A 14,032-nucleotide genomic window follows, 5' to 3' on the forward strand; every position below is an offset into this window, starting at 1 on the left:
TATCAATAGCAGGCCTCAACTGCTGCTGTAGTAGAAGTACCGTGGCATTGCCTATCGAACCTTATCGAACTCCCGGAGATGCTTGCGCGGCTGCGCCATCATGCACGCACTTAAGGCTAGACGCTGAGGGTGTCTTCTCGTGCCCTTCATCAGGCTGACTGCCCCAGGTATGCTCCGCCCGAGTTCAAAGCCGCTCCCAGCGTCTATCTGATTACAGGTGTATCCTACTCTTTGCACGCCACAATATTGGCTCATCCTGGGCGCTCGCCACACTGTTTCGCCTGCGCCTTACCGTCTAGCGCCAAGGAATTCCCAGCGCTTACCACTGATTGGGGTATCCCGTCGTAAGTACTGGAGATAGCAAGCTCAGGTGGAGTCAAATAGACGCGCTGATGGTCTTCGTATAGCTTCGGCAGCGCTTAGGGCGGCCCTTATGCGGGACAAAGGTACGCCGTGGCGCTTGTCATAGGCGCCCACAGCAGCTAGCTGATTGCTTCGGCGCCATGGGTGGCGTGCGTATATATATGCTACATGTTGTGCCAACGCTACCACTACCTCCATCTCACTCAGTTGCTTGATCAACTACGATCATGCAGGGACAGTCGAACATAGCAGGACAATCTTTCCTGCTCACAACCAATAATAATTGGGTCAAGTATACGGCGGCTGACCTTCTGCGCGCGGTGTGTGCCATCCTCTATCTGCCAGGTTGACACACCGATATGTTCATCAGTTCAATGCGACGTATGCTCGTCAAGCACGCCGTATGGGTGTTCAACCACCCACTCCATACGTCGACTGGGCGGAGTCTTCGGATGATCGTCCTCAACCTTCCAGTCGCCCCTCGATGAAAACACAACATCCTTTCTCGATGTCCATCCCTTCCTTTCCAGCTACCGTTGGCGGCCCATCTGGCTCACGTATGCGTGATCCAAAACTACAAGATATCCGCTTCAGTGCCCCATTGACTACGCAAGAAAGCGTTTGGGATCTCGGCACGATGGGCCCGGGTACGTACTCCCTGTCCGAGTCGGGTAGCTGTTCAAGCCACTCACCCGCTTCTATAGGTTCTCCGACGCGACTCATTCTTATGATGGTACGTGGACTCGACCTCCGGAGCATGGTCTACTCATCTCGTTTCATATAGGCCTTTGATATCCCTTCACCCGAGCGACGTCCGCCATTTTTGAGGCTAGCATTGGACCTTGGTACGCTAGACCATTATAGTGTTTCCCACATCATTGATCCACATCGTCGCTGGCGCTAGGGTCTGATGGACTGTGAGCTTCTGCCTGATACAGACACATATGCAGCTGACGAGGCGGACAACAGATGGTCGCTTCATCCTGGGTACACCGTTGGGCCCAAGAATTGGAAAGGCATACTGAAGCATTCGAGACACAAGCCCACTGGAGCACACAGAGTAAACGTCTGGGGGGGCCGATACGATCCCCGTAGGGTACCGATGTTCGATATGGAATACATTGACGGGTCGAACTACGGTGCGTTCATACTCTCGGGATCTGGCAATTTCCTTTTACTCAAGGCAGGCTAGATTATATTCAGATCGACTCCCCGCTCATAATCGACGTGCAAATGAGAACTCAATCTCGAGATATATTCTTGCCCAACGTTCGCTCGCAAGCAGCGACACGGATCAGCAAAGAACTTGATAAGGAGGAAGATGTCGATGGATTCATCGGCTTAGAGCCACAGGCCAAGCATGTCGCACTCGTCATGACGTATCATGCACGCTCATACAGAAATCCAGCGACTTCGAGAGTCACATCAACCCTGCGACAAGGGGCGGTGCCCGTCCGGTCAGTCTCTACTCTCAGCGCGTCACTGCTTGCACATACCAAATTGCGTTTGCGTCTACAGACCCTCATGAATCAGCTCTACCGCTTGAACAAAATTACTCGATTAGTTAGTGAGCGATGCGACAACCAGGTATATGACTGACATATCCTCAAGCGAAAGTCTTTTGCTCTGAGCCCTTCATATCGGCGGTGAGTAAAGTCATATATCTGTTGATTTGCCGTTGCTATTGACCTTATCACCAGCACCGTCTGTCCTAGGATGTGGATACTCGACAACGAGATTTGGCCCCCTGCCGCCTTTTCCACGCAAGATCCGAGTGAATACCGTCTGCATTCTGGCGAAGACACCCCGCCAATCCCTGTCCGTCTTGGTTCGAGTGGTGCGCCTGGCTGGACTGTGCGGCTAAGCGAGATATGCCTTTGGGACATTGTTACGCAGAGATTTATATTGCGGGAGAAGCTTGACGACTTCGTTACCCTTGACAATGGTGAAAACTTTCACGCAATCCAGGTTATTCGCACTCAATTTTCTCACAGGCAGCGAGACGACAATACTCCCGCCAACGGCCTTTGCATGGATTGCCGCCCGTAAACATCCTGCACACGTGTATCATCCTCGCAGAAGATTCCGGCTCAGCAAGGACAAGGACACATTTTGTGTTCGACCCGACACCATCGACAAAAGGTATCATCTGGCAATGGCTTTCAGAGCGAGCGATGGAGCGGATTACAGAGTAACCATCGCTCCCCTGAATGAAATTGTCACGTACCGCGAAGCCGAGGACAACGGTGATTATCTGCTCGCCTTCTCTCCTGTAGTGCAAGGCCTGAAGCCGCTGATTGGGCTGGTATGTCTCTACACCAGTCGCATGCATGCCGATTGATGAATTTTCATCGTAGAACGTTCTTCGTTATCTTTGGCAGTCATACCATGACTGTCTTCCCACTTCGGCGTATGTTCATTTGGCCTACGGCTACTGTGGTCGGGATCAAGGCCGCGACGTCTATTGATCCACTGTCGCCGTATGAAGTCCAGTGTAGCTTTGCTGGCATGGTCTTTTTTGGTTGCGGAGATCCTTGACCCTTTATATGGCCCATTATTATCAGAGATTGGCGCAGAGCGAGACGTGTCAGAATGTAATTACATCGGTCGGTAATGCCCTAACAAGTGATGCTCTACTGTATCCTCCTCAGGATTGAACGGACACCGTCAGCCGCACTAAAAGTTTCGATGAGCATGTTACGAAAGACGCTTGACTCCCAGGCGACGGACTGCCAGAGCCTTGCTTTCCAGCCTGCTGGCCCCAATAGATTGTACGTTCTGACTGAATTTTTAAAGAGCCCGTGCAAAGGAGTCGTGTGCGTTAGTCCGCTTTCGAGATGCTCGATATGTCATGCACACGCAAGGACAGCGGTCAAGTCAGAGCGGATTGTCGTGTGAGTAAACCTGGGCGAGCTCTGACTTGAGTGATGAGGAGAGCATCCACATAAGGGAGAAAAGACAGTAGTCGTCCCAGGCGAAAGCAAGGGCAGTGAATCGGGATACTACAGCAACGATACAAGAAGATATGGGTGAGTACACGTACGCAGGACGCGGTCCATATATACAGCAGTCGGTACGCGAGGCCGACGAGACGTTGTATGCGCGGCGCAGAGACACAATATCTGTACATGCTGGAGAGCGTGGCGGCGCTGAGGGCCGTTGGGTATTGAGTTATCTAATGTCCGGTGAGTGTGATCAGCAGCGATACATGGCGGGTGCGAGAGCGATCCGCTGAACTCCTAGAGCGACTCGCTGGAGGCCTGAGCCGACGCTGTGCCGAAGGCGCGAGGAGGAGCGCAAAGACCGGCTATGCGCTCCCGCCCTCATCCCCGTCGGCGCGGACGAGCTCGAGGTAGCTCTCGGGTACGAGTGCGTGCTCGCCGTCCTTCCCCTCCTTGTCGACGTCTTCCTTCCCCAAGTCTTCCGCCCCTTCCTCCGCCTCCTCTTCGTCGGTATCGGCGAGACCGAGTTCCTGCACTCGCCGCTGCAGCTTCTCTTTTTCCGACCCCCGTGGATGCCAGCCACGCACAGCGATAGCCCATCCAGCATCGCCGCCTCCGATCACGCGCACGAGCTGGCCAGTGCGCACGGACATCTCGGCGGGACCTTCAGCGGCGAAAGAGTATGCAGCGCGGTAGACGCCTGGCGCAGGTACCGACGATTCCTCGTCGGTCCCGTCGACGCGGCTGTCGTCGTACGCCTGCGAGTCCTCGTCGAATTCTGGCGCGTGGGGCGAATGAGAGCCGAAGCGAGCGGGAGAGTCGACGTCGGGCTCTGTAGCCACGTCGTCATCGAGTGCAGCAGCCCGGTCGAGGTCGATGCGGCCATCGGAGTCCGTGTAGCGGGCAGGGCCCTGGCTACCTCCGCCACCACCGCCGCCTGAGCCTTCGCCTCCACCTGCGGCGCCGGCACCCCCGTTGGCGTTCTTGAACTGCCAGCTCAGGCGGCCCATCCAGCCAAGGCCAGCCCAGCCTTCATCGCCACCCCAAGGTCCTTTATTGTCTCCGTCGCCCGTACTATGATCGCTACTCCAGCCGCTGCCGCGCTTGCGCTCCCGTTCGCCCTCGCCGGAGAGGCGGACGTAACCCTCGGCAAGGTCATTTGGCGCGGAGGACGTAGGGGGCGCGAGACCGGTGCCCACATGGCGCGGGTCGTCGTGCGGATAGGCATAATCTCGAATACGTGGGGGTGCGGGGGATGAGGAGCGGTGGATGCCTGGTGTGAGGGGTGCAGGGGCAGCGGAGCGAGAAGCACGGCTGGCGGTACCGCTAGACCGTCTGTCGGTGGTGCTGCCGCGACGCGAAAGACGCGGGGATGGTGGGGCAGGGCGGCTGGCGGAAAGGGAGGACTGATGTGCGCGTTGCAGCGCAGGCGAAGATGGCTGTGAGGCTGCGGACACGCCGGACAGCTGGCTGGCGCGCTTGCTTGGCCGGTCGTCCGCGGTCGACTCGGACGCGCGCTTGCCAGGCAAAGAGAGTCGGTTCGGGTCGTCGGCAGCTTCTGTACGTGGGGTATTGTCTGCGAGCGCGACTGGGGTTTTCTCAGGGTCATCGGAGACCGTGGGGGTTGTAAGGGGGGAGAGGCGCGGTTTGCTGCCAGGTGCGTCGATATCCATTGCTTGTGGTCTCGTGAAGACGACTTCGCTCGCGGCGGCCATCGCGGTGCAGGATAGGGGTGGGTCTGCGGCGGACAGGCTGCGCGGCGCAGTCAGTATTTCGCTTGTCCGCGTCGCGGTGCACAGCGACAAAGGGGGATTTGCTCACTGTCGAGGACGACGAACAAAGGCAGTCTGTACTTGCACGATCAGCGTTCGAACGCGAGATCGCCCCGGACGCAAGCACCGCGGTGCCTGTCGCCACAAATTGCGCGGCAACGCCGGCAATCACCGGTTGTCGCCCACACAGCCCCGCTCGCCGTCACGTTTAATTATCCCTTTCAAATTCTTCTGTCACTAATTGTCCCTCTCGTAGTCTCACACGAGCTACTCCGCCTCAGTTTCTGAAGAATAACCCGGTAATAGACATGTACACGACTGGTAGTATCTAAATTCTTCAGACTACCACGGCCCGAAAGGGCTGTATGTCAGCTTGCACGCCCACGGTCACTCTTAACCAGACTGACGACGTTTCAACGTGCGTTTTTGCCTCTGACCACGATCGCAACGACTCACTCGCGATGAGCTCGACGTTCGGGGTCTTTCCTGGGCTTGCTGATTTGAGCCAGGACATACTGCTCTACTTCTCAAAGCAATACCTGTCTCGGCAGGATCTGATCGCGTTATCGTCAGCGTGCACTGCGCTCAGAGCAATTCTTCGCCCCCTCGTTTTCGCCTCGTGCCGTTGGGACGACGACTTGCAACCTCCCAAAAGTGTATGGTCTCTAATCAAGTACGTGTCCCTACAAGTCTACCCGCTCATCATCCACTGACCACATTGGTCCCAGACATCTCTACGTTCACGCTGAGCGTCTTCAGGCAGCTTACGCGTCAAGGTTCTTTCTTGACCTTGACGGCCTAACCTCACTTCATGTCGAGGGCGATTATATCTCAGACGAGCTGGTGAAGATTCTCACTTCCGCGCACAGCTTGACGACGCTGGACTTCTCCGCATTGTGCTGCGGTATCGGAGGCGACATTCGCGCCCTAACACTACCCCCGCTATCCTACTTTCCACCATTATCCTGCAAACCGCGGGTGGTCAAATTCTGCTCGCGCCACCATCCTGATTACCTTTCTCCTCTCCGCCTCCTCGACAGATGCATACGCAGGACATCCCAAGTGCGCCGCTCATTCTCGAGTCTCCTCCATCAGATCGATGTCTCTAAAGTCGAAACCCTCGAGGTCGGCATGGAGGCTTTGAGCCTTCCCTTCGCCTCTGCGTACACCTGGATGTCGCTGACCACACTCGTGGTCACTGGGATCAGTCTTCATCCCGACGACGCCTATGAAGACTTCAAAACCGAGCTAGAGATGCGCGCTCACGCGTACGTCCATCTCGGAACGATGCTCGTGACTGCGCCTCGCCTGCGCGTCCTGCGCATGCTCTGTCGATGCCATAGAGGACAGCATCCGCATTGTACCGCATGGCCCGCGGACGAGCCTCCGCCGCCGTCTGGTACAGCCATACCAGAGCTCGAAGAGCTTGACATCTGCAACCCCGCTTTCGAAGAAGGACTGTTGCGCCAGCTGCCATCATCCTTGCGCAAGTTATCCCTCATGGCCTACCCACATATCCTGCACAACACATTGCCATTGGCCTATTATCTACTGGCCGAGACACGCCAAATCCGCGGCATACGCACGGCCGAGGAGCTAATCGACATCCTGGAGGCGAGGCCAATGCCTGAGTTGCGCCAGCTCCGCCTCTCGTTCCGCCTGCACGCCGACATGATACTCTTCGAGCGTATCGCGACGCTCTTCCCGCTTCTTGAGGAGCTCGAGATACACGCAGAGATTGGCCCCGGCTGTCTCTGGACGCCTGACGAATTGGTGAGCATGCCTTCAGTTCCCATCCCCTCTCATTCTCATCGCCCGCCCCAGATCGACTTCGCCCGCACACTCGCCCCTCTCGCCAACCTCCGCGTCCTCAAGGTCAGCACCTTCAACAAAGTCCTCTCCGGACCGCCCGAAGACGACGAAGACTGGTCCATCTGCTGCGTGGGCGAGCCCGACGAGGGCGAGGACCCGGAGGAATTCATGGAAATGCGCATGCACGAAGTCCGCTACCATCGCTGGATGAACGGCCTCCGCACCGACGACATCGTGCGCGCGTTCGGCCCGCTGGAGAGTGTATCCGAGTTTTGGCTGCCGACGATGGTGAGGACCGATTTGCGGAGATGGAGACGCGTATGGCAGGTGTACAGAATCGCGCGGGAGAATAGCCTAGCGCGCCTTTGTTTGCAACCCGGCTTAACTGAGTGCGTACCTGGCTTTCGAATGCAAGGCTCATACTAAGACCCTTACTGCAGAATGGTCGAAGACGGCTACTGATGCTATGCTTCAGCTTCGGGTCGTGTCGCCCTCGTGGGGTAATTCGACCTGTTCCATGTGTTAACGACTTGAGTGGCGTCAACCGCGATGATGGGGAGGCATTCGACACGCATTGTATACGAGGCCCGATTTCCCTGTAAAAAGACAGTAGGGTATAGTATGTATTTTTTCGCGCAGTATCCATTCCTTCAAGTCCAGAAACCAGACGGCCGTGAAGCCATTCGCTCGAACGCCGCTGTGCGTCCCATCCCCGCCTACAGCAACTGCAACGCTCTCAGCGCACCCGGAATCTGCGACCCCTCCTCCTCCAGCAACGCCAACAGCCTGCCCTGAATATTCCCCGCCCTCGACATAAACAACCTCAACTCCGCCAGCTCCCGACAGATCTGCTCCTCGTTATAACCCGCCCCGCCCACCTCCACCGGCGCGCGCAGCCGGGTAAGTACGCGCTCGATCTGGTTGGGCGACAGCGTCATGGATGTGTACGTCTGCTTCGCGTCCGTGACGCGCGTCGGGAGCGCGCCGTCGGACCAGCCGGCGGCGGCGAAGGAGATGTTCAGGGCTGGCTGCTTGTTGGGTGCGGCGTCGCCGACCGAGTCGCTCGACGGCGACGGCGTCATGCCCATGCCGCGGAGGCACGAGTCGGACTGGCTGAGGCCCTTGTCGAGCTCGCTACGCACAGACTGCGCAGATCTGGAAGTCGACATGGGTACGATGCCGCATGCCGTGGTCAGGCCCTGAATGTGCGATATCATGGAGACTTGCACGGTGTTCTGCATAAACGTCAGGGGGGATAAGATATCAGTGACACTGTCGTGCGTACGTTGAATCCCAAATTGGCCTGATGCAGATCATTTCTCAGCTCGTTGATGCGACGCGCGATTCTATCGCGTTCAGCGAAGGCCCTGAAGCTTGAGTAGTTATTGATCTCGATGAGGTATGCTTGGATGGCGTCGAATTTTCTATGGATAGAAAGTCAGCGAAGACCTAGGATTGAGGGATTGCACCGCACTTTATGATCTCCTGGACAGCACCATCGAGGATGGCAGCGCCTCTCGGGTCCGATATTTGGTCGACCTGCTGGCGTATAGTCGTGAGGAAGCCGGCGCAACCCACGACGAGGTTATAGCACGCGTCGCGGTTGATCTGAGGAATGTAAGAAGGATCCAAAGATGAAAGTAGTAGATCGACTGACATCAAGGCGCTGTGTTTCCTGCCAGATGCTAACGAGCGTGCGCGCCATCTCTGCGACGCCCGGTACCGGGACAACCTTCAGAAGCTCCGGAGACAAGACGAGGGCAGTTTTGGCAAAGCCGGGGCCGTACTCGAGCAGTCTGTCCAGTGCTCGCTCAACGCTGGCCTGCGTCGAACGGAAGAATGGGCTTTTCTTCTTGGGCGGGAGGGTCTCCAAGTCCTTGGGACAATCGGAGAGCGAGGCCTCGCTTTCGGACGGGCACAGAGCGCTGGGCGTGGGCGGCGCGGTGGTCTTCGGCGAGGACGGAGGGGTGTCGCGTTTGGATTTTGCGAACGGACTACTGAGGCGGTTCATGAAGGATGGGGACTTGTTGAGACTAGGCGGGGTGGGTGCTGACGCGCCGCGCGGGCGTCCGGTGTCGACTTCGAGTAAGGCGGGGACGCCCTCGGGCACGACGGATGTTGTCTGGCCGCGCAGACGACCGGCACTAGTGCTTTCAGGAATGTCGGACATGGCGAGATGTAGAGATAGCCTGTGGAGGATTGAGTAGAAAACGAGACGAAGGATGGTGATGACGCGACGCTGAGCTATATAGCTTGAAAGGCGATCGGCGGACATGATAGCCTCTCATCGGCAAATAAAAGAAAGCATGCCTCCTAGGGCATAATTGAGTGACCAGGCTATGCGTGTCTTGTCAGGAGGACCCATATGATCCTTCTTCCTGCGGACAATGTCGTGCAGTCAGACATCGATGTCCGAGATGTATAATGCCCGGGGCAGCATGAGGAATAAGAAGCAGCTCAATTCATTGGCAATCAGCAGAGTGCATAGGATGGGGAACGGAGACGTGCTTCTCCCGCGCACCGTCTGCCAGCTGATGAAGCGGAGGCAATCATACCGCCGGAATTCGCGACAAGGGCCTTTCTCCGCCGTATGCCAGATTGAAGCAGAGCCATGCTTGATTGTCAGGCATGTTCGTAGTAGTCCTCGTGAATTTCAAGATCCGAGCGCTGGGAGGAGCCTCAATACTGTCGAACGTGAGGACGACTGGGTAGATGGCAGCAGCTCAAGATACCAAAGTCAAAGTACGGAGAGCAGAAGCAGGGTTCGGTATTCATGGCAGTATATTTTCCAGTCTCGCTGGAATCCGAATCCAGCACCGAGGACATGGACGTCGAAGACAAGCGGCGTTGCCACACGATCGGTATTGCGATCGCCAACGCGTCGTGCACGTGGCGTTCTTTACCGACGCGTGTCCGCCTCCCCATTCCCTTGTTCTCTTCTTGACCGGACACGTCTACGTTCAAGGTCGTCCTGGGTTCTCCAACGCAAGCGAGTACATACGACATTTCCTCGGCGACTAGCCCCCGCATCATCTTTATCGCGACAAACAATGGCCTCCTCCCCAAGCGCCGCAGAGCGCGCCGAAGCCAGGCGGCGCGCTATCCTCTCTCGCGGCAGTGACCGTCTCTCAAAACTTAAGACAACCGCTCACGGAGAGGGCGCTGCGTATCTCAAAGAAGGTACGTCCCTCAAAATGCTCTCGCCACAACCTCGTACCCTTTACATACTGCCTCCTTTCAAAGTACGCATGCCTCGACGGTCAGCTAATCAAAGTCTCTAGACCGTCCCCTCCACCCTATGCGGTCCCAATTTATGGGCGAAGACAGCTCTATGCCGCCCCCATCCCGCGGAACCACCCCTTTCCGTGACTCCTCACCGAGCCCCTTCACCTCACCCTCCCCAGCCCCTGCGGCTGCCGCGTCCCCAGCGCCCCCAGACCCCAATGTTTGGTCCCAAGAAGAGCAATCCCGCTTCATGCAGGCCCTCATGGCCGGTGCCGGCGGCCCCGGCCTCGGCCCGCCCCCAGCCTCGACCAACTCGACAAGCGCGCGCTCCGCCTCGGACAGCGCCAATGCCAATCCTCGAGCGCACTCTGCGCGCTCCCCGTCCGCCCCGCCGCAGGACAATCCCCTCGCGGCGCTCATGAGCATGGCTGGCGGTGGTGCGCCCGGCGCGGGCATGGAGGGTCTGGCGGACAACCCCCTCCTGGCGATGATGTCGCAAATGGGCTTCGACCCGTCCGCCGCCGCTGCAGCTGCGGGCCCTCAGCTCGGCCAGCAGCAGCAAACGCCGCGCAAGCCTCCTACGCGTCTCCAGCGCGCGCTGCCCCTCATCCACGCAGTTGCCGTGTGGGCACTCCTCGCGTACTTCGTGTTCTTGAGGCCGACGGGTGTAGTGGCCGATGATGCGCCATTTGGTGGCGGGGGCTTCGGCGGCCTCTCCGACGGCTGGTCAAGCTGGGCTGACCCGAGTACGTGGGCGAACACGGGCGCGTGGATTGCTTGGGACCCGTCGAAGTGGCGACGCGGCGGCATCGGGTGGTGGCCGTGGGCTCAGCTCGCGCGCCGTGCGCCGGAAGTAGGTGTCTGGGAAGCGACTGTCGGCGTGCAGCCCTTCATATACGCGTTCCTCGTACTGGAGATGCTCTTGCACTCATTCAGAATCTTGAGCCGTACTGTGAGTGGTTTCATCTCTGTCCACCTGCGAATCGCGGCTGACTCGACTTCCAGGACGACGTGCGCCCACCTGCGCTGCTACAATTAGCGCTGCCCCATCTACCACCCGCGCTCTCAAGCACCATCGTGCACGGGATGAAGTACCTGCAAATGGGCGGACTAGTACTAGACGACGTAGCCTTCCTAGTCATGGGGCTCGCGTTCTTGGTCGTCCTCGCTGGGTGGATGGCATGAGTGTAGGCTACTAGTGCTTCCAGGGACATATCTTGTGTGTAATAATAGTGATGCTGCCTACACCCTATATCTCTTCAGACTTCCTTTGCGGTAGCGCTCATACCGAGCAAATGCCTCTGGAGATGGAACGTGCCAACTACGGAGCACGTGGCAGAAGGTAAAATATTAACCGTGACACGCCCGGCAGTTGCCGGTAAATATACATCAGATCCTTACGCACGCTGCAAGCGACCACTGTGTCTTCCGTCGCTTGTATGTATGGCCGCATGCACGAGAGATAGTAGAGAGAAGCTACGGACCTCTGTCGAAGGTGGGAACATGGACAAAGCGGTGTATAACAATGTCGAAGCCTCAGAGCAGATGTGCCGCTTCGGAGCGTACCGCGCAGGCCACATGCATTCTACCCGTCTGTAAGCTCAAATATAGCAACTTTGGATGTCAGAGAGCATGTAGAGCTCTACTACAACCTCAACCAAGATGAAAATCTGCGAGAATATGCCATTGCACCCCACCCCTCCTCCTCGTACCTCTTCCCCGATCTTCCATCGATCCCCTCACCCGAATGAGCTGCAAATTGGGCCAAAAAGAGCCGACACCAGCAGGATTCGAACCTGCGCCCTCGAAGAGGAAGAGATTTCTAATCTCTCGCGTTAACCACTCCGCCATAGTGCCTTGAAGAAGCACTCTGGAGGAGCTCGGTCGGCGCCGAGGGAGGACTGTGACCTCTGATCAACGGCCTCCATTCAAGGCAAGGCATTCCTTATCACCGATGAAATGATGTAGAGAGCTCTTTCATACAGCAGAATTAGGCTTAGATGTATTTGAGGCATTCCTTTCACTCTCTCCAAGTTTCCCAGCCCTACTCGTCGTCATCTTCCTCCAACCTAGGACCGAGCTCAGTCAATCTCAATAGCAATACAAACAAGGATTTACTGACCTAGGATCTTCTGTAGAGCCCACCATCGGCTCGAGCCATACACCCCCTTTCTCATCGCGCCGAACGCTCAAGGGATCTTCCCATCCTCGTCTGGCGGAGTGAAACTTGATACCCTTGGTGAAAGAATAGGGTAGCCATAGCTCTCTGACCGAGTGAAGAGGTCCAAATAAGGCTGAGATAATATCTTCCCCCGAAATTCCTGCGTCTGGGTTCCTAGGAGGTGGGTCGTCCTCGACCACATCCCGAAACGCATTGATACGGAGGATGCGTAGATGGCTCAAGGGCGCCAGCGCTTTCGCAAAGGCCGCCTGTTCAACATAGTCCAAGTCAGCTGGAGGCCTTTCATATGAGCTGCTGAGCTTACCAGGCGCTCCTTTCTCCATAGACAGTCTTTGCTTGTCTCTGCGTGAATCTCGAGCACGCGCAGCCGCGGGAATGCAGTTGCAATATGGTCAAAAAGTCGCATATCTTCCAGTCCATAGAACGAAATACGTAGCTCGCGTAGGCGGGGCAGAGGGACAATGGCAAGAACTTTCATCAGCCTTCTTCCAGTCATGATGATACTCGGAGGATCATCGAGAGAGTCCTCATCGAAGTCATACGTCTCGAAGTGCCACAGCCCACGGGCACTAGTGGCAAAGCCAGAGTGTGGCCATTCTAACAGCGACAAAGTGCGCAGGTTCGGGGGCAGACGCCGGAAGATGCCATCCGCTGGGGCCGCATTATGCAGAGTCAGCTCCCTGAGCGACATCAAGGGTACGTCGGGTTCCTCGTCTGCAGGCCACAACAGAGCAGGGCGTGGCCAGTCATCACTCTCTGAGCACCAATCGTCTGCTCGGCGCCACTGCACGCGTAGGACGCGCAAGCGGGGTGCTGAAGCGATCAGCGTTCCCAGATGGATGTGTTCGTATATCCACGGAGGCGTACGCACTCTTCTGTCCTCAAGCGCTACGGGGTCTTGGATCCAGAACCCCGTGAGCACGAGCGTGCGCAGGGACGACCACGTATACGCAACAGCGCACGGCAGGCAGAGCGCCTCCAAGCCAACTTCGAGGTATTCGACGCGCGAAACGTCGAGCTGGTGCAATAATGTCGCGAAGGTCAATCGCTGCGCAAGCATCCGCGGTTGATAGAAATCCCGTCCGTGTGGACGTCTGTAGTCAGGTCCGAGCTTCGAGCAAAATATGACTTTGGTTGGACGAGATGATAATTCAGGAAAGGCGGGAATGAGCTTATGGTCAGGCCAAATGTTCCGATTTCCACATCCGATAGGGGACGAGGGTCCACGCCAAGACATACACGAAAGATCGAGAGTGTCGAGGTTGGAGGCAGCGGTCAAGATAGAGGCAAGGCCGGACGTGATGGTCTCGCCGGATACGTGCAAAGATGTGACCTGACTGAGATCACGGAGGAATTCGCGACGAGGTTCAAGCCTTTCAGCATGAACGTGAAGATGCCTATCGTGTAGTCAGAAGGGGAATAGGAAATGTACGATGGCGTATCGGACCTACCTGATGAAGGGCCATAAGTTGCTGGGAGGCCCCCTTCGCTTCTTCCACCAGCAGTGGGAGAAAAGAACGGGAACGACGGCGAAACGAAGGCCTTTGCAAGTTGACGATAGTGCGGCGATATCGCTCGCGGTCAGAAAATAGGTAATGCGTAAGATGAAAAACGTCGGGATAGTCGATATTATATCGACGTGACGAGCTTTCCTTCGGGTACGATGGACAAGGTCTTTCAACTTGGCAGATTTGCTGCTCATGTTAAGGGACAGATGATGGTAGGAGGACGAGAGA

At 56.9% G+C, this 14,032-nt stretch overlaps 6 protein-coding genes and 1 non-coding gene across 7 annotated transcripts; 3 read left to right on the forward strand and 4 right to left on the reverse strand.

Moving 5' to 3' along the window:
• Positions 1-590: 590 nt before the first annotated feature.
• Positions 591-3,009, forward strand: SCHCODRAFT_01338362 (uncharacterized protein; the record flags this gene model as incomplete). Its single annotated transcript, XM_050341469.1, has 10 exons — positions 591-683; positions 734-1,010; positions 1,068-1,096; positions 1,148-1,208; positions 1,314-1,502; positions 1,556-1,926; positions 1,975-2,009; positions 2,064-2,308; positions 2,358-2,668; positions 2,721-3,009. 10 exons carry the CDS (start codon positions 591-593, stop codon positions 2,829-2,831), a joined length of 1,722 nt encoding a protein of 573 aa, XP_050201949.1. The 3' UTR covers positions 2,832-3,009.
• Positions 3,010-3,670: 661 nt separating this feature from the next.
• Positions 3,671-5,020, reverse strand: SCHCODRAFT_02696048 (uncharacterized protein; the record flags this gene model as incomplete). Its single annotated transcript, XM_003037650.1, has 1 exon — positions 3,671-5,020. The coding sequence occupies one exon, from the start codon at positions 5,018-5,020 to the stop codon at positions 3,671-3,673; it is 1,350 nt and encodes a 449-aa protein (XP_003037696.1).
• A 479-nt stretch (positions 5,021-5,499) lies between these two features.
• Positions 5,500-7,548, forward strand: SCHCODRAFT_01140290 (uncharacterized protein). The gene is made up of 4 exons (XM_003038980.3): positions 5,500-5,750; positions 5,806-6,850; positions 6,902-7,278; positions 7,330-7,548. The coding sequence occupies exons 1-4, from the start codon at positions 5,539-5,541 to the stop codon at positions 7,349-7,351; spliced, it is 1,656 nt and encodes a 551-aa protein (XP_003039026.1). The 5' UTR covers positions 5,500-5,538; the 3' UTR covers positions 7,352-7,548.
• SCHCODRAFT_01113220 (uncharacterized protein) lies at positions 7,446-8,941 on the reverse strand. The gene is made up of 4 exons (XM_003037649.2): positions 8,547-8,941; positions 8,364-8,497; positions 8,175-8,313; positions 7,446-8,124 (listed from the first exon to the last, which is right to left on the reverse strand). Exons 1-4 carry the CDS (start codon positions 8,898-8,900, stop codon positions 7,606-7,608), a joined length of 1,146 nt encoding a protein of 381 aa, XP_003037695.1. The 5' UTR covers positions 8,901-8,941; the 3' UTR covers positions 7,446-7,605.
• An 893-nt stretch (positions 8,942-9,834) lies between these two features.
• Positions 9,835-11,388, forward strand: SCHCODRAFT_02609073 (uncharacterized protein). Its single transcript, XM_003038979.3, has 3 exons — positions 9,835-10,069; positions 10,171-11,066; positions 11,120-11,388. The coding sequence occupies exons 1-3, from the start codon at positions 9,940-9,942 to the stop codon at positions 11,297-11,299; spliced, it is 1,206 nt and encodes a 401-aa protein (XP_003039025.1). The 5' UTR covers positions 9,835-9,939; the 3' UTR covers positions 11,300-11,388.
• A 501-nt stretch (positions 11,389-11,889) lies between these two features.
• Positions 11,890-11,971, reverse strand: SCHCODRAFT_t45. The gene has a single exon. It is a non-coding gene; the product is annotated as a tRNA-Ser (tRNA).
• An 85-nt stretch (positions 11,972-12,056) lies between these two features.
• SCHCODRAFT_02609075 (uncharacterized protein) lies at positions 12,057-14,010 on the reverse strand. Its single transcript, XM_003037648.3, has 4 exons — positions 13,748-14,010; positions 12,601-13,693; positions 12,237-12,544; positions 12,057-12,183 (listed from the first exon to the last, which is right to left on the reverse strand). Exons 1-4 carry the CDS (start codon positions 13,996-13,998, stop codon positions 12,159-12,161), a joined length of 1,677 nt encoding a protein of 558 aa, XP_003037694.1. The 5' UTR covers positions 13,999-14,010; the 3' UTR covers positions 12,057-12,158.
• Between the last annotated feature and the right edge of the window lie 22 nt (positions 14,011-14,032).

Source organism: Schizophyllum commune (genome assembly GCF_000143185.2).
Source record: "Schizophyllum commune H4-8 unplaced genomic scaffold SCHCOscaffold_2, whole genome shotgun sequence".
NCBI classification, from domain to species: Eukaryota; Fungi; Basidiomycota; class Agaricomycetes; order Agaricales; family Schizophyllaceae; genus Schizophyllum; species Schizophyllum commune.

What these genes read in the sequence shown, in the direction of transcription:
- SCHCODRAFT_01140290 (XM_003038980.3), top strand. Translation starts at nt 5,539, where the DNA reads ATGAGCTCGACGTTCGGGGTCTTTCCTGGGCTTGCTGATTTGAGCCAG. An exon ending in AGTGTATGGTCTCTAATCAA is followed by an intron (nt 5,751 to 5,805) that starts GTACGTGTCCCT and finishes CATTGGTCCCAG; the next exon opens with ACATCTCTACGTTCACGCTG. An exon ending in TTGCAACCCGGCTTAACTGA is followed by an intron (nt 7,279 to 7,329) that starts GTGCGTACCTGG and finishes CCCTTACTGCAG; the next exon opens with AATGGTCGAAGACGGCTACT.
- SCHCODRAFT_01113220 (XM_003037649.2), bottom strand. Translation starts at nt 8,900, where the DNA reads ATGAACCGCCTCAGTAGTCCGTTCGCAAAATCCAAACGCGACACCCCT. An exon ending in AGGAAACACAGCGCCTTGAT is followed by an intron (nt 8,498 to 8,546) that starts GTCAGTCGATCT and finishes TACATTCCTCAG; the next exon opens with ATCAACCGCGACGCGTGCTA. An exon ending in AGGCCAATTTGGGATTCAAC is followed by an intron (nt 8,125 to 8,174) that starts GTACGCACGACA and finishes ACGTTTATGCAG; the next exon opens with AACACCGTGCAAGTCTCCAT.
- SCHCODRAFT_02609073 (XM_003038979.3), top strand. Translation starts at nt 9,940, where the DNA reads ATGGCCTCCTCCCCAAGCGCCGCAGAGCGCGCCGAAGCCAGGCGGCGC. An exon ending in CGCTGCGTATCTCAAAGAAG is followed by an intron (nt 10,070 to 10,170) that starts GTACGTCCCTCA and finishes CAAAGTCTCTAG; the next exon opens with ACCGTCCCCTCCACCCTATG. An exon ending in TCAGAATCTTGAGCCGTACT is followed by an intron (nt 11,067 to 11,119) that starts GTGAGTGGTTTC and finishes CTCGACTTCCAG; the next exon opens with GACGACGTGCGCCCACCTGC.
- SCHCODRAFT_02609075 (XM_003037648.3), bottom strand. Translation starts at nt 13,998, where the DNA reads ATGAGCAGCAAATCTGCCAAGTTGAAAGACCTTGTCCATCGTACCCGA. An exon ending in AACTTATGGCCCTTCATCAG is followed by an intron (nt 13,694 to 13,747) that starts GTAGGTCCGATA and finishes ACTACACGATAG; the next exon opens with GCATCTTCACGTTCATGCTG. An exon ending in GGCTCTACAGAAGATCCTAG is followed by an intron (nt 12,184 to 12,236) that starts GTCAGTAAATCC and finishes GCTCGGTCCTAG; the next exon opens with GTTGGAGGAAGATGACGACG.